Source organism: Capra hircus, chromosome 8 (genome assembly GCF_001704415.2).
Source record: "Capra hircus breed San Clemente chromosome 8, ASM170441v1, whole genome shotgun sequence".
Taxonomy (NCBI): Eukaryota; Metazoa; Chordata; class Mammalia; order Artiodactyla; family Bovidae; genus Capra; species Capra hircus.
This window is the reverse complement of record NC_030815.1, coordinates 94435746-94455056: the sequence shown is the minus strand read 5'-3', so window position 1 is coordinate 94455056 and position 19311 is coordinate 94435746. Positions and strand designations below refer to the sequence as shown.

At 45.8% G+C, this 19311-nt stretch overlaps 1 protein-coding gene across 4 annotated transcripts in view; it reads left to right on the top strand.

Moving 5' to 3' along the window:
• The window catches only part of ABCA1 (ATP binding cassette subfamily A member 1), a 131530-nt gene that overhangs the window by 91998 nt on the left and 20221 nt on the right, over positions 1–19311 (top strand). For all 4 annotated transcript variants that reach the window (XM_018052543.1, XM_005684263.3, XM_018052542.1 and 1 more), the window contains 17 exons: positions 120–233; positions 925–1096; positions 2406–2537; positions 3439–3581; positions 3824–3961; positions 5186–5406; positions 6731–6803; positions 7650–7852; positions 8933–8981; positions 9170–9283; positions 10378–10526; positions 11412–11536; positions 12767–12865; positions 14949–15138; positions 15985–16079; positions 17490–17522; positions 18667–18772. In XM_018052543.1, the coding sequence (XP_017908032.1) occupies positions 120–233; positions 925–1096; positions 2406–2537; positions 3439–3581; positions 3824–3961; positions 5186–5406; positions 6731–6803; positions 7650–7852; positions 8933–8981; positions 9170–9283; positions 10378–10526; positions 11412–11536; positions 12767–12865; positions 14949–15138; positions 15985–16079; positions 17490–17522; positions 18667–18772 (2156 nt within the window). The remainder of the gene's footprint in view (positions 1–119; positions 234–924; positions 1097–2405; positions 2538–3438; positions 3582–3823; positions 3962–5185; positions 5407–6730; positions 6804–7649; positions 7853–8932; positions 8982–9169; positions 9284–10377; positions 10527–11411; positions 11537–12766; positions 12866–14948; positions 15139–15984; positions 16080–17489; positions 17523–18666; positions 18773–19311) is intronic.

Sequence of the window (19311 nt, the reverse complement as noted above, 5' to 3'; positions counted from 1 at the left end):
CTCCCAACAGCTGTGTCGGGGGAGACATCAAGGAAGCTGTGTCTGGGATACCTGGCTGGGAAACCTGGGGGTTGCTGGGACATTATAGAGTTTGGCTTACATCTGTGCTTGGCTTTCAGGCCAGTATGGAATCCCCAGGCCCTGGTATTTCCCTTGCACTAAGTCCTACTGGTTTGGCGAGGAAAGTGATGAGAAGAGCCACCCTGGTTCCAGCCAGAAGGGAGCATCAGAAAGTGAGTTTTGCTGGCCTGCATCCCCCTGAGTGCCGTGCTGCTGCCCCTCCTGGCCCTCTTTGAGGGGGCAAGGAGTGACTCCCTCCCTGAAGAGTCTAAAACCACCTTAGGGGCAGAGACATCACATAAGATACCCCTTTCTAAACTCTTGACTGCATTTGTGTCCAGTGCTGTTGATTTCTGGGGGAGTTGCTTTCTGAGTTCCTAAGGGACATTTCCTTTGCTTTCTTGCCTTCATTAAATGAAAAGTGACTTTTGATCTCTCCCTTCACCTCCACCTGTCCCTCACACACATACACACATACTTTGTGCTCAGTATGGCTTCCTAAATCATTCAGAAGTCGCTCCTCTGCTGATCTCTCCTGTGTCCTGCCCCGACTCACCAGTGGTGGCATGTGATGTCCTTGTTATGGCTCACGAGATCCCTTACCACCGCCCCTGCCTGCTGATCCAGCTGCTCCTCCTGCCATTCCTACTCTTCTTCCCCAGCCTCTCTGCACCTTTCTTACTGTATTCCGATCACCAGCACTAGTGCCCAGTTAGGCCCTAATTAAAGATTTGTTGCCTGCTTGCCTGAGAAACCAGAAATAGCCATGGAGAAAGGACAGTTGTAAAATTACAAGACCCTGCGTCTTGACCTTGCACTTGTTAGTGCCTTCTGTGGGCTCATTTGTGTCCTGTCTTCTCACAGTCTGCATGGAGGAGGAACCCACCCATCTGAAACTGGGTGTGTCCATTCAGAACCTGATGAAGGTTTACCGAGATGGCATGAAGGTGGCTGTTGATGGCCTGGCCTTGAATTTCTACGAGGGGCAGATCACCTCCTTCCTGGGCCACAATGGAGCTGGCAAGACCACCACCATGTAAGAAGAGGGTGTGGCTCTCTGAGAATCAGCCGCAGGCAGGTTCTTTCCTGTAGTCAGAAACATAAAGGACAATATACAAGTAAGTAAGCAAAAAAAAAAAAAAAAAAAAATAAAAAAAAAAAATAAAAAAAAAAAAAAGAAAACAACCAGAAGAAGAGGGACATAGAATGGAATCTAACATGTATATGTCATGTAGAATGAATCCAGTCCATGTCTGAGTAGGGCAGTTGCTTGGCAGGTGATGGGATGACCAGAGAGATGGGGGGGGGGGGGGGGGGGGGGCATGGGAGCAGTAAGAATTAAGATAAAATTAAAAAAAAAAAAATAAAAAAAAAAAAAAAAAAAAAAACATACTAAGGACATTGCGTTGCTTACCCAGGCGAGGGCAGAGTGCATGAGGAGTCGATGAGTATAAAAGTACCACCTAATGTGAGAATGCTTTCCAAATGCTGAATTTTCCTATCTTTGGGTTAAAATAGGCTGGGGACCTTTTGATGACCTTTCCCATTTGGTTCTCAAAATTCTGCAGTGTTTTAGCACCTAATGTTGTGACAGATCTGAGAAAGGGTTTCTTTGGGGCTGGTTTGGTCAGGATTGGGAAGCAAGAATGTGAAAAGGAAGATAGGCTGTGTTGGAGGGAGGAGGCAATTTCTGCAAACTCTGTCTCTAAGCAGATGTGAGGAACAGCTGGGCAGCTGGCTGTAAGACTGCCTTCTCTGGGACCTATAAGAACTTTAATAATGAGAAGTTTCAGAAGGGAACATGGGCCATAAACACACCAGAGTTACCCTCGGTGGCTTTCAGTGTAGCCCATCAACCATTTCAGAGGGTATGTTGGTGGTGGGGGAGGTAACCTCTTTTTCCCGTTACGTATTTTTTAAATGCACAATTAATGTATTGCGAAAATTGCAGAAAATCTTTAAAAATCTTTAAAATCTAAAAAATCCTAACACACAAATTATTTTCATCTTTAAATAATTGGTTCTACTTTGTCCATTTGACTTGAACATGATTTTAGGCGTACAAAATGTGTGTTTTAAAGTGTACTTCCCATTGAAAATTGGAATCTTTATTTAAAAAAATGTGTGTGCTAAAATTGCCATTTCCAACACATAGGCCCACCCCTATCTGTTCACTGAGGCAAAGAGTCCTTTGCTTTGTGGGTGTCCCTTGGGGTCTCTTAGGAAGGAAAGAGGGTGGAGGGTTGCTGCCTCTGCTTTCCGCCCAGGCTCTGCAGCCTAGAATGGAGCGTCTCCAGGGCAGGAGGGCTAACGCTGACTCCTGTACTTTCACATTTTTTCCTCAGGTCCATCCTGACTGGGTTGTTCCCTCCTACCTCGGGCACTGCCTACATCCTAGGGAAAGACATACGCTCTGAGATGAGCACCATCCGGCAGAACCTGGGGGTCTGTCCCCAGCATAATGTGCTGTTTGACATGTGAGTACCAGCGACCCCTCTACAGAGGTGTGTCAGGAGTGATGGGCAGAGTTGGACTTAAGCATTTTTACCACCTTTAGGGGTGGCAGGCCTCACCTTCCTGGACATGTTTACCTGGTTGTCCTTCAGTTTTGGAAAAGTGAGTTGTGGGGTAGGAGGTGTTACATTGGTCCAGCCGGTGCATGGGGGCTGGGGAAATGGTGCTGTCTATTGCTGTCCTTCTAGAGTAAGGAGCCCTCTCTCCCCACATACCCTCCCTGAGGCTGCCATAGCTTTCACCTGGCGGTACCCCAGGGCCCTCAGTATGTGGGCTCTGTGTTTCCTGCTCAGAACTTTGCTCCCATTCAGCTTGCCCATCAGCAATCAGGAAGAGACTTGAGCTCTGTGACCTTGTGCAAGGTCACCCCCTTCTGGGCCCCGGTTTTCTCTTATCTAAGTGAGCAGCTCAGGCTTGTGTCCTCTACAGGGGTCCTTCTTCTTTCAGGGCTGAGGTCGTTTGAGGTTCAAGGGAGTTGCTCCGGTCCTCCTTCTTTCAGGGCTGAGGTCCTTTGAGGTTCAAGGGAGTTGCTCCAGGCTAAAGCTGGGGCAGCTCCTTGGTTGGTGGGACCATGGAGAAAGGCTCTCTGAAGACCTGCTGCTGCCTGATGGGCGGCCATCAGGCCTGCGGGGAGTAGAGTGGATGTGACCTGTCACAATTTTGGTGGTGTTTCTCAAGCAGCTCGTGGCTGCTTACTGTGGTTCTGCCTTGAATCCTTCCTGGAGATTATCTTGCAAAAATGAATAAAGTTAAAAAAAAAAAAAAAGGTGGGGAAAGAAAAATGTGCCTGTCATATTCTGGGTGAGGAGGCACTGTGTTCTGTGTGTCCTGGGGGCCCAGAGTGACCTGCCCCTCCGCTCCCAGGTTGACTGTTGAGGAGCACATTTGGTTCTATGCCCGCCTGAAAGGGCTTTCCGAGAAGCACGTGAAAGCTGAGATGGAGCAGATGGCCTTGGATGTTGGTTTGCCGCCCAGCAAACTGAAAAGCAAAACAAGTCAGCTGTCAGGTGAGGCCCAGAGCTGCCTTCCTCCTCTGCCTCCCCTTCTACACACACACACACACACACACACACACACACACACACACACACACTGAATATGGCTGCCCTAGGTCCCTGCTTCGAGGGAGGGGAAGGGTGGGTCAGAAACGTGTCCCAGACTTATCCCTAGTGGGGTGCCTCCGCTTGTCTCTTGGCCCCTCTGCCGTCATTCACTGGGCTGGTCTGGGGCCTGTCTCCTCTCACCGTAGGTGGAATGCAGAGAAAGCTGTCTGTGGCCTTGGCCTTTGTTGGCGGATCCAAGGTTGTCATTCTGGATGAGCCCACAGCCGGTGTGGACCCTTACTCCCGCAGGGGGATATGGGAGCTGCTGCTGAAATACCGACAAGGTCACTGATGTGTATTTACTCTGTCTTCTGGGCTGGGAGGGGGAAGGAAGGGGGGAGGGAGGGGCTCTCAAAGACTGGTTATATCTCAGGGCTGTTCCTGCTAGAGCACCAGAATTATTTCTCAAGGAGAACAGGGAGCTGAACTCTGAGCTCAGCCCTGGTCTGCAAGTAGGAGGCCTGGTTTACAAGACACTTCAAGTTTGCATTTCAACCCTAGGGGCCTGCATGGAGGAGGGAAATGGGGACAAAGGGTGTCCTCTGTGGGCCCCCTGGGCCCTCTGCAACATAGAACTTTCACTTGCCTAGGATACTCATGGTCCCCTGCAGACAGATTCCTGAGAGCCGAGGCTGTGTCGTCCTTTATCTCTGTCCCCACGTGGTGCATTATGCTTGCATGTTGACAAAGTAGAGAAACACTTGAGTGGATGGGAGAGTTGCAGTCAGTTTGTGTGACCCCATGGATTATAGCCTGTCAGACTCCTCTATCTGTGGGATTCTCCAGGCAAGAATACTGGAGTGGGTTGCCGTGCACTCCTCCAGCGGATCTTTCCGACCCAGGGCTTGAATCCACATCTCCCTGGGGCTCCTGCATTGCAGGTGGATTCTTTACCGCTGAGCCACCAGGGTAGAAGATACATAAGAAGGTATGGTACAAGGGGCACAGGTTTGGAGTCAGCTCAAGTTGGCCCAAGACTTTGGAAAAGCCATTAAGCTTGCCTCAGTGTCTTTATCTATAACTGTGGTTAATTCCTACCTTATGAAAAGTGGAAGTCACTCCGTTGTGTCTGACTCTTCGTGACCCCATGGACTATAGCCTGCCAGGCTCCTCTGTCCATAGAATTCTCCAGGCAAGAATACAGGAGTGGGTAGCTGTTCCCTTCTCCAGGTCTCCCACATTGCAGGTGGAATCTTTACCAACTGAGCCACCGGGAAGCTCACCTTATGAAGGATTTAGTTAAATGAGGCCTAGCACACTAACACATAGACCACCTGGCACACTGCTGGCCTGAAGCTTGCTCCCAGATAAACATTCCTGCCCTTTGTTTGGGGATGCAGAGCTGTCCTCACGACATCACCAGCCTGGGGGTCACAAGCACACAGCCTTGGGGTCGTTCTCCCAGGCATCCCCCCCACCCCGGCTCTTATTTCTGTGGTTTTGGCCCCTAGGAGCAGTGAGGATGGCCAGCCTCACCTGTGCTATGTCCCTGTGTTTGTGCCTGGCAGGCCGCACCATTATCCTCTCCACGCACCACATGGATGAGGCGGACATCCTTGGGGACAGGATTGCCATCATTTCCCACGGGAAGCTCTGCTGCGTGGGCTCCTCCCTGTTCCTGAAGAACCAGCTGGGGACAGGCTACTACCTGACCCTGGTCAAGAAGGACGTGGAGTCTTCCCTCAGCTCATGCAGAAATAGCAGTAGCACTGTGTCATACCTGAAAAAGGTGAGTTGCGGTCTCAGTGCGTCCGGGGAATCAAGACTCTTTGGCTATGACTGGCTTGTCCATACCTGCCCTAGTCTGCCACCTTGAGGCCACCAGCTCCCTGCTCTGTGCCCTGTACAGAGACTTCTGTTCCCATCATGTTAGCTCTGCTGAATCCCGTTTCCTTTTTCTAATGGAGATGCTGAGTGTAGGAGAAGGTCCTTAGAGGACTTAATGCTGTTGAAGAAGAGAGGTTTGCCGAGAGTTAAGAGCCTTGGCTTCAGAATGCCCTGCTATGTCTGCTCATTACCTTTAAATCTTCTTGACCTAAACTTTTAAAACACAAAATAGCAAATATTTATTGAGCACTGATTTCATGCCAAACACTCAATCTAGCAGCCTCTGGACATAAAAGAAAATAATAATAATAGCTGTAGCATTGTTACCATTTGTAGGCTTTTTTTTTCTTTTTTTTTTAACATCATCTCGGAGTACAAAACAACCCTGGGAAGAAGGTATTGTACTTATTATCCTAGAGGATGGAAGGGATTTAGTTCATTCAAGGTCATCCAACAAGTGCATTACAGAAGAGGGGCCAGCACCCAATAACAAGGTACATTCTCCCCTGTACTGCAGTACATGCCTGAGATTTATTTGTGTATTCCAACAGTGGCACTGAAAACACTTATCAATATATCCCATCCTTGACCTCATGTCCACTTATTTACCTTTTAACTAGTGTCAGTGAGTCAAAGTATAGTCTGAGGCCAGTGGCATTGGGATCATTTGGGAACTTGTGAGAAATGCAGAAACACGGGCCGAAATCAGACTTGCTAAATCAGAATCTGCATTTTAACAAGGTCCTATGGTGAAGAGACACAAATTAAAGTGTGAGAAGCTCCGAACAACACAACCAGGCAGGTAAATCCCATGCCCAAGACTGTTGGCGAGGGCCTGGTTACAGCACTCATAGGTTTGTGGGGGTTTTTTTTGGCCATGCTACATGGCTAATGGAATCTAATCCCTTGACCAGGGATTGAACCCATGCTCCCTGCAGTGGAAGCACAGAGTCTTAACCACTGAACCATCAGGGAGGTCCCTATGGTATGCATTGGCAGGCCAGAGTTCTTTTGAGAGCCCTGCTTCCTGTGCACACAACACACACATGTTAGATCAGACAGCGGCTTCAGAAGCCAAGACTACCTGGCTGCATGCCCCTCAGGAGAAACTTTTTGCTCCAGTTCTCACACACAGGAACCTCTCGGAAGCCCCGCCCCGGTGAAGGTGGTGGTGGCTGTACCTTGCTCGGTCCCTGACCCGTTCTCACCTCCTTCTTTGCCATCAGGAGGACAGTGTTTCTCAGAGCAGTTCTGATGCTGGCCTGGGCAGCGACCATGAGAGTGACACGCTGACCGTCGGTAAGGACTCTGGGGTTTCTTATTCAGGTGGTGTCTGAGCTTCCCCCAGCTGGGCAGAGTGGAGGCACAGGAGGAGAGGTGCAGAGGCTGGTGGCGCTGACTCAAGGTTTGCTGCTGGGCTGGGGCTGGGTGGCTGCGGGAGCAGGCGCAGCTTAGTGGCGGATTGGCCTAACGCTTGCCGGGGACCCTGGGGCTTGGTCTGGGAGCTCGCAGGGCAGTGTCCCAGAGAGCTGAGATGATTGGGGTGGGGGGTGGTCCCCCACCCATTCAGCTGAGATGAATGGGTCTGGCTGGACACTGGACACCTCCCTCAGGGGGGATGTCTAGAGTCCAATGTCTCCAGTGACACATATGGAACGGAATCCTTTACTTTGGCCAAGTCTGCTCTGCCCTAACAACTGCCTCTTCCCAGGAAGACCTCTCCTTCCATGAACTGTTTGATTAACCCTCTATTGAGATAAATAGAGGAGCCTCCTTGAATAGATTAAGAGAAAGATGAAGAACCTCTTAAGGTTCCTTTAGTCAAGTTTTCCAATGAAGAATCCTAGCTTTTTGGCAATAGACACTAGGCTTTCAACCTCAGAAAGTCTTTCAGCCAGCTACCCCCACCTACGCACCATAAACTGAGGGCCTACACTGTGCCTGGCTTTGGTGATACAAAGGTGAATAAGACCCAGTCCATGCCCCCAGGAACCCTTGGGCCAGAGATGAACCTGTGGAATGATTTCAGTGTCTGGGCCAGCTGTGGTGTGCAGGCAGTGGGCTTCTGAGGAGCAGGCAGAGGGTGAAGGAAGGGGGCCTCTGAGCTGGCCAAGCTGTATCATATCTGTGCTCTGGTCCCTACAGATGTCTCCGCAATCTCCAACCTCATCAGGAAGCATGTGGCTGAGGCACGGCTGGTGGAAGACATTGGGCATGAACTGACCTACGTGCTGCCCTACGAGGCCGCCAGAGAGGGAGCCTTTGTGGAACTCTTCCACGAAATTGATGACAGGCTCTCAGACCTAGGCATCTCCAGTTACGGCATCTCAGAAACTACTCTGGAAGAAGTAAGTTCAGTGATTGACTGTCAGAATTGAGCAGGGCCCACAATCCTGGGGCCAGACAGGCAGCCTGCATGTCCACTGGGAGTAGGATCATCATGGACCTAGGCACTGAGCCCTTAGATCGCTGGCATCTGGGCAGTGTTGGTCCCAGTTAAACCTTTAAGATTTCAGTGGGAGATGGTAGGAAAGAAATAAGAGGATTGCTCCTGGTGTAACCAGTCATGACCATGCCTAGGAAAAGTCCAACATTTATGGAAAACCTACTTATGCCTTGGGCTAACCTGGGTGTGTTTTGTTGTTTTCAGTCATTGTAACTCATCTAATCCTGATAACAAGATGAGAAAATTGACATGAAGGGATGGTGAGCGGATTCAGATCAGGGGTTTTGAATTTCAAAGCCCATACTCTATTACTGTGTAAGCAGTGCCTCTCTTTAGAGAAACCTCGAGGGTTGGAAGGGATATAAAAGTTGTCTGTCCCAGTAGTCCCCAAGTTAGCCGGTGCAGGAGAATCTTCTGAGAATATTCTAAAAATGTCAAGGCTCAACTCCAGGGTCTTTGAAACAGAATTTTTAGAGGTAAGACCTTAATGTCTGTGCTTTTATTGCATGCTTCCTGGGCAGCATCTGTAGATCAGAGTTTGGGAATCACCTGTCTAGTTCAGGTCGCCTTCTGATGTTGGAAACCTCGCCATAACCTTTCTAGTGATAGGGAATGCCGCTTCTCCTGATCATCCTCTCTTGGATAGCCTATTTTGGTGCTTGCCTGCTCAATGATTTCGGGCCAAAGACTTGAAGCCACTTGACTCATTCCCTGTAGGTACAGAACAAATTCCTCCTTCTGCAGTGTCCTGGTGTCATAACTTTAATTTGAAAATGACTTTCTGAATTGATAGCTCTCACCACTGGGGAAATGTTCTCTGGTATAAACGGCTTCTCTCCCAAGTGACTCTAACAAAGTGTTATCAATAAATGAAGCTTTTACATTATGTCTTTAGGGGCTAGCGTGTTCAGTCATGTAATAATCATGACAGTTGCTCTCACAATGTGGTGCTTATTATAATCCTCTCATTCTCATTTTTCAGATATTTCTCAAAGTGGCTGAAGAGAGTGGAGTGGATGCTGAGACCTCAGGTAACCCTCCAAAGGGACTGCATGCCCTCTGGGCTGTGCCACCTGTAGGCTCTCTTAGCTCACCAGGGTTTTGCCTTTCCCTTCAAATTGTTTTATGACATTCTTACATTTACTGTATAGACTTTTAAAGATTCAGAGAATTTGTTTTATTACAAATAAAACATGGGGTTCCTTCCTTTTGTCTGCAGATGGCACCTTACCAGCAAGACGAAACAGACGAGTCTTTGGGGACAAGCAGAGCTGTCTTCGCCCTTTTACTGAAGATGATGCTATGGATCCAAATGATTCCGACATAGATCCAGGTCCGTTTGGGCGAGATCTGTGTTTTGTTGCTTGAAAGTGAATTTCACTCTTGTGTTCTCTGGTGTTATCTTTCAAGGCCCTTGAACCAGGATGATAGATGCCTACAGGGTCTAAAGAGAAGAGAGAGAATGAAAAAAGCCACTTTCCCCTTTCTGGTGCTGTGCATATGATCAGACCTGAAAGAGCCTGTCCTGCCTACTTCCTGCACTGCACTGAGACCTCTCACTTGAGACCTCTCACTTGAGATACACATCAAAAGACAGCCCTTTATTCCTCTGAATCCATTTATTATCTTTTCCGTAGAGTCCCGGTTTTCTCACATTCATTAGGTGTTTAATTTTGGAATAAATGTTCTTTGAATGGGTGGATGATTTTGAAAGAGTGAGGTGAATTTACTACTAGAGTTGATTGTACCCTTCAACTTAGCTATTTTTGAAGACTATCCCTATGTGTTTGACTGGGATGGAGAAGGAGAGAGAGGAAATCAAGCAAATATTGGTGAGATGTTAGGTCACTGCAGTTAAAAATCATTTGTGTAAGATAAGGTTTTCTATAAAACTTTTCTGAACAGAAACCTTCCTGGCTCTCCTGTCCCTGAGCCACGTTGAATGTGCAACTCTCATGTTCTCCGTAACTTCATATGTTGTTAGCACTTAGATCACCTGAATGTGTCCACCTTTTAGCCAGAGATATAATAGGCAGGAGACAAGTTGCTGTTATGTGTTCTCAAAGTATGTCAGCCTACAGACATGGCCTGTTTATAGAATATTCTGTAAGAAATTGAGGATGACTCAATTCATTTGAATGGCTTGATGTAACTATAATGTGTGCACACATCTCTTCAGTTGTCTCAAGGCACCTTCATTTTTCTGTGCTCATCAGACAAGAATCAAAGGCAGAGACTGCTAGTGTGGTATATTTGGGGGTCATACCTTTTCATGGACATGAATTTTTCATAAAAGCCTTTCATTCCTTTACTTCTACCTCCAAACACAAGCCTCCAAGGTGGTTGCTAAAGATGCTGGAGGGAGGAGGTTGGGGATGTCAAAAATGGCTGCTATAATCTATGACCTTCAGTGATGGCTTTCTGCAGAATCCAGAGAAACAGATCTGCTCAGTGGGATGGATGGTAAAGGTTCCTACCAGGTGAAGGGCTGGAAGCTCACACAGCAGCAGTTTGTGGCCCTTTTGTGGAAGAGATTGCTGATTGCCAGACGGAGTCGGAAAGGATTCTTTGCTCAGGTGAGAAGTGTGTTCCTGGCCAAGGACTCAGGCTTCCTTGGTGGACTACAGGCTCCCAACTAGTGAAAGCAGGGTAGCATCATTCTTATAAGATGGACACTGGAGCCAGATTATCTGTATTTCAATCCCATTTTGCTTCTTGCACTTATATATTTGTTGACAGATTACTTCTCTGAGCCTCAATCTCCTTATCTATAAAATAGGGATGATAATAATAGTACCTATGATATGTTATGAGCAAGTACTTGGAATGGGTCTCAAATTAGAAATATCTGGGTGTGTTAATTTTTTATTAGAGGAGAATGTAATGAGGACAAAGTCTAGAAAAACTGGATGAGCAAATTAAACTTTCAAAACTTCAGAGATGGTATGACTCAACATATGAACTTATTGGAGACTTGATTTTTCAAGTTGATGTTGAACTGCAAAATGATAGAAAAGATAACCAGGGGTCAGAAAAAAATAGTACACAGAAAAGACTTGTTATTCTCTGTTTGCATGCTAACTTGTTAGGTTGGGAGGATTGAATCATTCCAATCTGCAAAATCAAGAAGTATAAAGAAGTTACAGAGATTCTTTCCCACAGGCTATGTGGGTAATGCAAAGAATATGAGTTTGGAGCATATAGATTTATATATGAATTCTGCTTCTGCTACTTCTTGGCTGCCAGGTGGCCACAAGCTCAGGCCTTGTATTGCCAGCTTCCAGAAATTCACCCAAGGGAAGGGGTTTAGATTTCAGCCTCTACTGCTTCCAACCTGCCAAGAATGTCTTGATGGAACTAGGCCCTGCACACACCCCAGTGCTGGCTGGTCTGAGGCTACCTGGACTCTAACCTTTGTCGGTCTCTGGCAATTCTTCTCCCTCCCTGCCTCCTGGTTATAGATTGTCCTGCCCGCTGTGTTTGTCTGCATCGCCCTGGTGTTCAGCTTGATTGTGCCACCCTTTGGCAAGTACCCCAGCCTGGAACTTCAGCCCTGGATGTACAATGAACAGTATACATTTGTCAGGTATGCATTTGCCTTCTGCACCCAGAGGGAGAGGAGGGCTCGGGCTGACCAGAGTGTCTACTGTGCTGAGGGCCAAGGGGAGGGGGACTCAGTTACACCAGGGCATGGATTGATCAGCTGTGGCTACAGCCCTCACACAAGCTCATGCTAGGTGCGAGAACAGCAGTGACCGCACCTGAGTAGCAGGGCTTTGAACGCCTTTCCTCTCTATTCGTTGTTGTCAGGAACGTACATGCCTTATGTAAATAATTTACAAATGCAGAAGAATCTGCTGGAACTATAATATACTTGGATTTTTATACTAAATCTTTATTTTGCAGTTGAACACAGGGTTTCCATACACTCAGACCCTCACACCTCCAAGTTCTTGTTTCCTGCATGGTGCAATTCACACATTTATTATTTCATCTTTAGGTTACGGATAGTAGCTCCTGTTTTTTTAGACAAAAATACAGCTATTCTGTGACGATCCAGTGCTTCAAACAAAAGAACAAAGGAATTTCTCCATCTCCTTATGCAGGAGTTTTCCTCAGTCCCACAGTATTTGTAAACCTTTCTATGGAGAACTGTGCCAGTGATGTCCAAGGGAAGCTTCAGGGAAGCTTTAAAGAAGAGAGAAAAGAAACATAAGCATGCAAATCAGCTTCCTGTTCTCTGATTCTGTGCTTTCTTCCTATTTAGTGTGGGTTTACCTCCTTCTTTTCTTTTCCAGCTGCTGACCTTGTGTTGCCCAGGGCTGTGGGGCATGGGCTTGTTTTGTGTTTATAACGTCTGCCCATCATTATTTGTGCTTTCCAGTTGTCCACGCAAATGTTAAGCCCATAAAATCTGCCTTCCTTTTCCTAGAAAACCCCTCTTGTCTATGCCTAATGATTAATTGTGAAAGTACTTTTGAAATACTGATCTTTAATGAATTCATGTACTTCCCATAAAATAGATATATGTAAATGTATGTGGGCACACACGTATGCACCCCTCCATATTTATCACTTATTTACACAAGTTCCACCTTGGAGTGCTGTATGTTATCTTGACACCAAATAAACAACCAGAGGCTGAGTTACTTGTGGGTGGGTTCTGTGTTTCTATTTTAAGAGCTTGGCAGGATTTGGCACACGGGAAGTACTTAATAAAGTGTTAAATTTGAAAAAAAAAAAAAAAAGCGCCTTTTCTTCTCCCATTCATGGTTTAAATGAGTTGCTAAGCTGGCTCCCTCTCATGTATCTGCAGTAATGATGCACCTGAGGATGTGAGCACCCAGGAGCTCTTAAATGCTCTCACTGGAACGCCTGGCTTTGGGACCCGATGTATGGAAGGAAACCCGATCCCGTGAGTGCCGCTTGAGCTGTGAGCCCCTCCACAGCTGGCTTCGTGTGCTTGTCACCTGGTTTTATCTCTGCACTGCTTTAGTCACTTGTATGCCACCTGGTGATGACCATCATTTACCCTTTGAGACAGTTTTTATTTTAAGGGAGCTAATGTAGTGATTTAACCCTAGCATCTAGGAACAAACGTAACAGACCAGTAGACCCTTCTAGCATCCTGCCAGGAAAATGACTATAGACGTTTGTTTTCTGCTTTAGACATTAATATTTAATTTAAATAGTACTTCATAATGATCCCCTTCCCCCGGATCCTATACCTGACTGCAGAGATAGGCTTCTATTCTGTATAATTTGCAGCCTTGCTAATCAGTTTCTTCACTCTAAAAGCCGGAAAAGTTGACATAATTTTTATAAAAATGGACATTTTCTTCTTTCAGAGTTGCATGTTTTTGTCATATTCTCCTTCAAAGTCCTTTTTAAAAAAAAAAAAACAGTAGGTAGCATATAAATAAATTCAGTGAAATACTCATATGACTGTCATAGTATAAGGGCAGAAGGCATGTCCAGATATCTCTGTGAGTAAAAACAGTGAAGAGTGGTGAGGAGCTTCTGACAGCTCAGTGAAGGTAGAAGCGAGTTCAGGTTTCCAGGCTTGGGTAGAATTTGCACTTGAGGTTGTTAACCACAGATTCAAGGATTATGGAGAGTGTGGGAAAGTTTAGGAAGATTGGAGAAGGGCAAACTTGAATTCCAGGTTTTAAAGGGAAGATAGTGAGCCTGCAGATGACAGACCAGTGAGCATGCCGCCTGGGTGTGCAAGTTCTAATGTGTGCTCTTTAAACATACAGCTGTTATATACTTATTGGCTCTAATTAACTCTGGATACTTACTGAACACTTGCTAATATTTAGTACTTAATAAGTATAAATCCTGACAGTTAATATCAGTTCCTAAAGAACAAGATGACCAAGCTGGAGAAGGACAAGTTTCATAAGATTTGTGATGAGATTCCACTTGGAACCAGAGAGCAATCCACAAAACTGTTCATTTGATGTAAGAATCATCTAAACACAGTGGCTCGGCTTCAGATCATAGCATTTTAAAAGTGTAAGGGACATTGGAAATGCCTTGTTGAAATGTGACCTATTAAAATAAGTCATTGTACTGTTTTGTGGAGAAAATAGGCTCCAAGAGGGCAAGTGACTTGATCTCACAGTAATTCAGAACTCAGACATAAATGCCTGACTTGTCACCTGGGATGCTTGCAAACAACCTAGCTCTTCGTGAGCCAACAGCTCTCACCTCGGTTCACTCCCCCAAATTCTTTACTTGTTTTAAAACATGTAAAAGTGAATCTTGACATTCTTCCCCAGATTTTCAGCATAAAATGTAGACTTTTCCCGAGGCATATGTCTTCTGACTCCTGCCTCCCTCTTCTCATCTTGCATCACTCTTCCTCATAGCTCATCACATTCCAGCCTCGCTGCCTTCCTGTTGTTCCTTATTCGTAGAACACTGGGGACCTTTTCCCCTGCACTCTGTTGCTTCTGCTTGTAATGTTCTTCTTCCCAATCCCTGCCTGGCTTGTTCTCTGTCATCATTTAGGTTTTGGCTGAAATATGTGTCTTCTTCAGGTGGTCCTTTCTCATCAGTCATTCCCCCTTTATTTTGCTTCCATTTTGGCCATCAAAGATGATATTATTTGTTAATTAATCTTTCCTGGGAACACAAACTCCATGATGGCAGAGACTTTGTCTTTTCACCCCAGATTCTCAGATATGCAGGACAGTGTCTGGCACATAGTAGATGTTCAGTGAATGTTTGTTGAGTGAACCCATGGGTGAGTGAGTGAATGCTGGTGATTGGGTTGACTTGAGTTCAGTATATGAGCAGTTAGGCCTTCTTTGTGTCCATGGTATTTAACTGTAAAACGAGTCTGTAGCTGACAAGTCTGTGGGACGGATCAGTAACCGAGTGGTGAGGGGATATATCTGTATTTGCAGTTATTATTGATTGGTCCTGTGCTCTGAGGCAATAGGAGAGGCCAGACCCTCTTGGGCGATCCTATCCTTGGTGTCCCTTTGCAGAGAAAGGCCCTGCTTGGTGGGAGAGGAGAAGTGGACCACTGCCCCAGTCCCCCAGACCATCACGGACCTCTTCCGAAATGGAAACTGGACAATGGAGAACCCCTCCCCGACCTGCCAGTGTAGCAGCGACAAGATCAAGAAGATGCTGCCTGTGTGCCCCCTGGGGGCAGGGGGGCCGCCTCCTCCTCAAGTGAGTCCTTTCAGGGTGTGACTGAGTAAGTGAGGGTGGCCTGCGAAGAGGAATGGATGGCATATTTTGAAGTCAGCCTAGGCCCTTGTTTGAGATACAACCAGAAACAACACTCTGGATCAGTGGTCTGTGGAAGTCACACGGCAGCCTCTCCTGCAGCGGTGGTGTCCCAGGACAGACTGACCGACGCAGCTTCCTCTCCACCTCTGCCATAGAGGAGCTGGTGACCTTGGATGGGTCACTCTGAGTCCCTGGGCTTGTTTCCTCACTGCTGAATTAGGGAGGCTGGCCCGTAAAGCTTCTGTGAGGGTTATGACTCTTGACAATCCTCTGAGACTATGAGTGAGAGAAGCAATTCTGAATCATTTTTTTCTGAGAATTTCAGGAAGAGGCTTGCTTGTGATGCCTCTCTGCTGCCTTATCAGCATCCAGGTTGTAGGATGAGGACAAGGAATTTTAAATAGTGTTGAAAAAGTAGTCCTTAGTGGTTTGTTCTTAAAATAGCACTTCATCTCTTCATCAGTGTAACTCCAATGAAGAAAATTCACTAGGCATAGTCAGTGGTGCTGCTCCCTAGAAATCTTTTGTAACCGTGAAGAATGATACTTCATGGTCTATTGCTTAGCTGTTCAGAGTAATTTGCTGGGAATCACCTTGACTTGGCATAAAGGGCAGAATAGACCAGGCCTTGGTGATTGGCTGATGACAGTGTCCAGGCCCTGTGGTCAGGGGTCTGCTCACACCATGGTACGTGTTTGAGGAACATGTGTCATTTTTGTTCTTGATTTGTTTTCTGTTCCAATTATGGCCCATAAAGACACATGTGCTTGGTTTTTCTGATGACAGAAAAAACAGAATACTGCCGACATCCTTCAGAACCTCACGGGAAGAAACATTTCGGATTATCTGGTGAAGACATACGTGCAGATCATAGCCAAAAGGTCATCATTTACAATCCTGGGCCCCTGCTTAGCTGTTACTGATTAGAGGGACTAAAGTCCTAAAAAATAGGAGATTGAATAGTGGTGGGAAACATCACAGTTTGGCTTGATATTGTCCTTTTGAAGTTTAGGATATTCTTTCAGATTAGAAAAGGTAATGGGAAGTATTATGAATATTCAGGTTGAAGACTGAGGTTGCCTGGCTCCAGAATGAAGATAAAGCTGGATTTAAATTCTAATTCTGCCACTTATTAGCTGTTTGACCATGGCAACCAGTTACCCTTCTAAAGCCTTAGGCTGTATATAATGTGATAATAATGTTGCTCTCAGTAGTTTGTTGTAAGGATTAAATGAAATGATACACGTAAAGTACCTCTCATGGATGGAATGAGTGATAAATACGTGGCATTATCCAGAGAGTGCTGAGTTCTCAGGACTTCTCTGTGGAGGCTTAGAAGAGCCATGTAGCTTCCTGGGGCATCACTGCATAGTCCTGAATGCATTAGCTCCCCCAGTATTTGCAATTTTGCTTTCCTCAGTTTCAGTTACCCATCATCAGCTGTGGTCAGAAAATACTAAATGGAAAATTCCAGTAACAAACAATTCATAAGTTTTAAATGGCATGCTTCTCTGAGTGGTGTGATGGGAATCATCCCACTGTGTCCCTTCTGGGATGGGAATCATCCCACTGTCCAGCATATCCACACACCATAAATGCTCCTTGCCCTGGCCCTTTTGGTGATCAGATGGACTACCACAGTATTACAGAACTTATTCCCAAGTAACTTTTATTTTACGTGATAGTGACCTTCAAAGAAAATGACAGGTGATAGGAAAAAATAGTATACGTAGGGGTTGGTATTATCTGGAGTTTTAGGCATCCAGTTGGGGGGTGTTGGAGTGAGTCCCCTCCTAAGGAGGGGACTGCTGTACTTAGCTGATGCCCAGAAAATGTTTGTTCTAGCTTCCTTCCCATCAGCTTTGTTATATTTGGTCCCCTAAGTTGGGAGTTTTAGTGACTTTTAATGACAAGGGTATGCTTGAATGGCAGTTACTGTTAGTTTCCAAGAAAGAAGCAAATCCTCTCCATATGTTAGCCATAATTGAACTATTATTTTTGAATTTAAAAAGTTTGTAGTTTGATCACATCTTTGTTGGTTTTTAAATTGTTTTAATACAAGGCATGACCTTCATAAAATAATAATGTTTTAATATGAGGAGAAGAAAAGACATGCTGATTAGGGCTTCTTTTCATTGGCAAAACCCTACAACACCAGCCTGATTGTAGAGTTATTTCTGTCCCTTTGTTGTATCCCCAGGTAGATATTTCTAACTTTTGTATGATCAGGAAAAGGATCGATGTTTCTTTGGACTGATTTCTGGTTTCTTTGTCTTTGGCCCTCACTACAGCTTAAAGAACAAGATCTGGGTCAATGAGTTTAGGTAAGTTGACTCCTCTGTGCTTTTCTTTTAGTTTTCCTTGACTCCTAAAGCTCATGAGGATGATTTTGATGCAGTTTTTTGGACCCTGGGAAGCTGTTGGTTTAGGGATGGTTTTGCCCTTGGCTCATTGCCCAGCTGCCACTTCAGAGGCCTTTGGAATTTTCGCATATTGATCTCCTTGTGGGTCTCTAGGGATTTGACAGGAAGCATGATGTGAGGGAAAAACCTATGCTAATTAAAATTATCATCAGATTCCTAGGAGACCTAGGGGCCCAAGAACAATTTTTCAGGTCTTTGTAATAACCAAGAAGGTCTTAGATGAAATAGGAGGCTTCAAAACCATCTATGTTCATTGCATTTCAACTCATTTATCCTTCTGAGTTTTTAAAAATAACAATGTTTCTGTTTGGAAATAAGACCAGAATTCCATCAGGAGGGTAAGAATCATTTTCTCCTCTGCTGCAGTCAGGCTCTCTCCTCTCCACCCTCCACCACCACCCCTGCCCGTATCCCTCTGAGTTTTGAAGAAGCAGATGAGACTGGGGGAAAAAACGAAGGAAACATCCTTGAAGCTTATTATTACTCATGAGAAATGAGATGCCTTACATGGCTGCCTCAGAACTTTGTTTTTTGACCCTATCTCCCACCTTTCTTTGCCTTTTTTCCCAAGAGCCAGGACCTACTGAATAACTGAGTAGAGTGGATGCAGAACCTTCTGTGGTTCTCCTGCTATGAAAGGGCCACAGCCCATCTATAAACCCTCCCTGGCCTCTCTGGCCAATGTCTTCCCTGCTCATCCTGACTCCCCATCTGCTTGCCTTGAGACCCTTGTTCAGGCCTGAGCTACCAGGGGTGGGAGGAGCATCTGTGAGATGAATGCGCATTCTTTCCTCAACATCTCAGATGTCTCATTCTGTGTATAATCAGACCCAGGTCCCTCTCACTTGGGCAGAAGCTTTAAAAGTTAAGAGATTGCCAGGATCCATTAGAGGAGACCAAGGTGAAACTTTCTCTGAGTCCTATTTTGGTCCTACTTTGAACATACAGTTCCTCTAATTGAACATTCCATCCTTAGGCAGTGTCTGCTGCTGAGTGACAATGGGCCCCACGCTGCCTGTGTCGTAATGTCAGGCTATTCTTTTAGGTACGGTGGATTTTCCCTGGGCGCCAGTAATTCTCAGTCACTTCCTCCGAGTGAAGAAGTTAATGATGCCATCCAGCAAATGAAGAAACACTTGAAGGTGGTCAAGGTACAGTACCCATCCTAAGACACGTCGGACAGAAAATGAGTTGCTGGTACATGGGCGTAGTTGGCAGGTAGATCTGATTACCTGGTAGCTTACTGTTTAAGATTTTCAAGTACAAAGCCATCACTGAGCACTTAGAGATCATGGGTCAGCCAAGACTGAGTCACTCAGTGTGTACTTACTATTTGAAAGTACAGGTCAGAAACAAGTTCAGGGACTTCCCTGATGGTCCAGTGGTTAAGACTCTGCACTTCCAGTGCAGGGTGCCTGGGTTCAATCCCTGATCAGGGAAGTAAGACCCAGTGCAGCCAAAACAAACAAAGATGCTTGAGAAAAAAAAGCAAGTTCAAAGATTTTAGATCTCTCAAAATAACTTAAGTATAGCCAGTGAACTGGGCATCAAACATACTTTTCTAAAACAATCATTGGTTAAACAGGAAATGAATCACTTTCTTTAAACCGGCAGCTAGTTTTAGGACCTGATAAACATTCACTTTCTTTATCTGTATCCCAGGTTTCCCATTTCTAAGTTGGAATTGGGG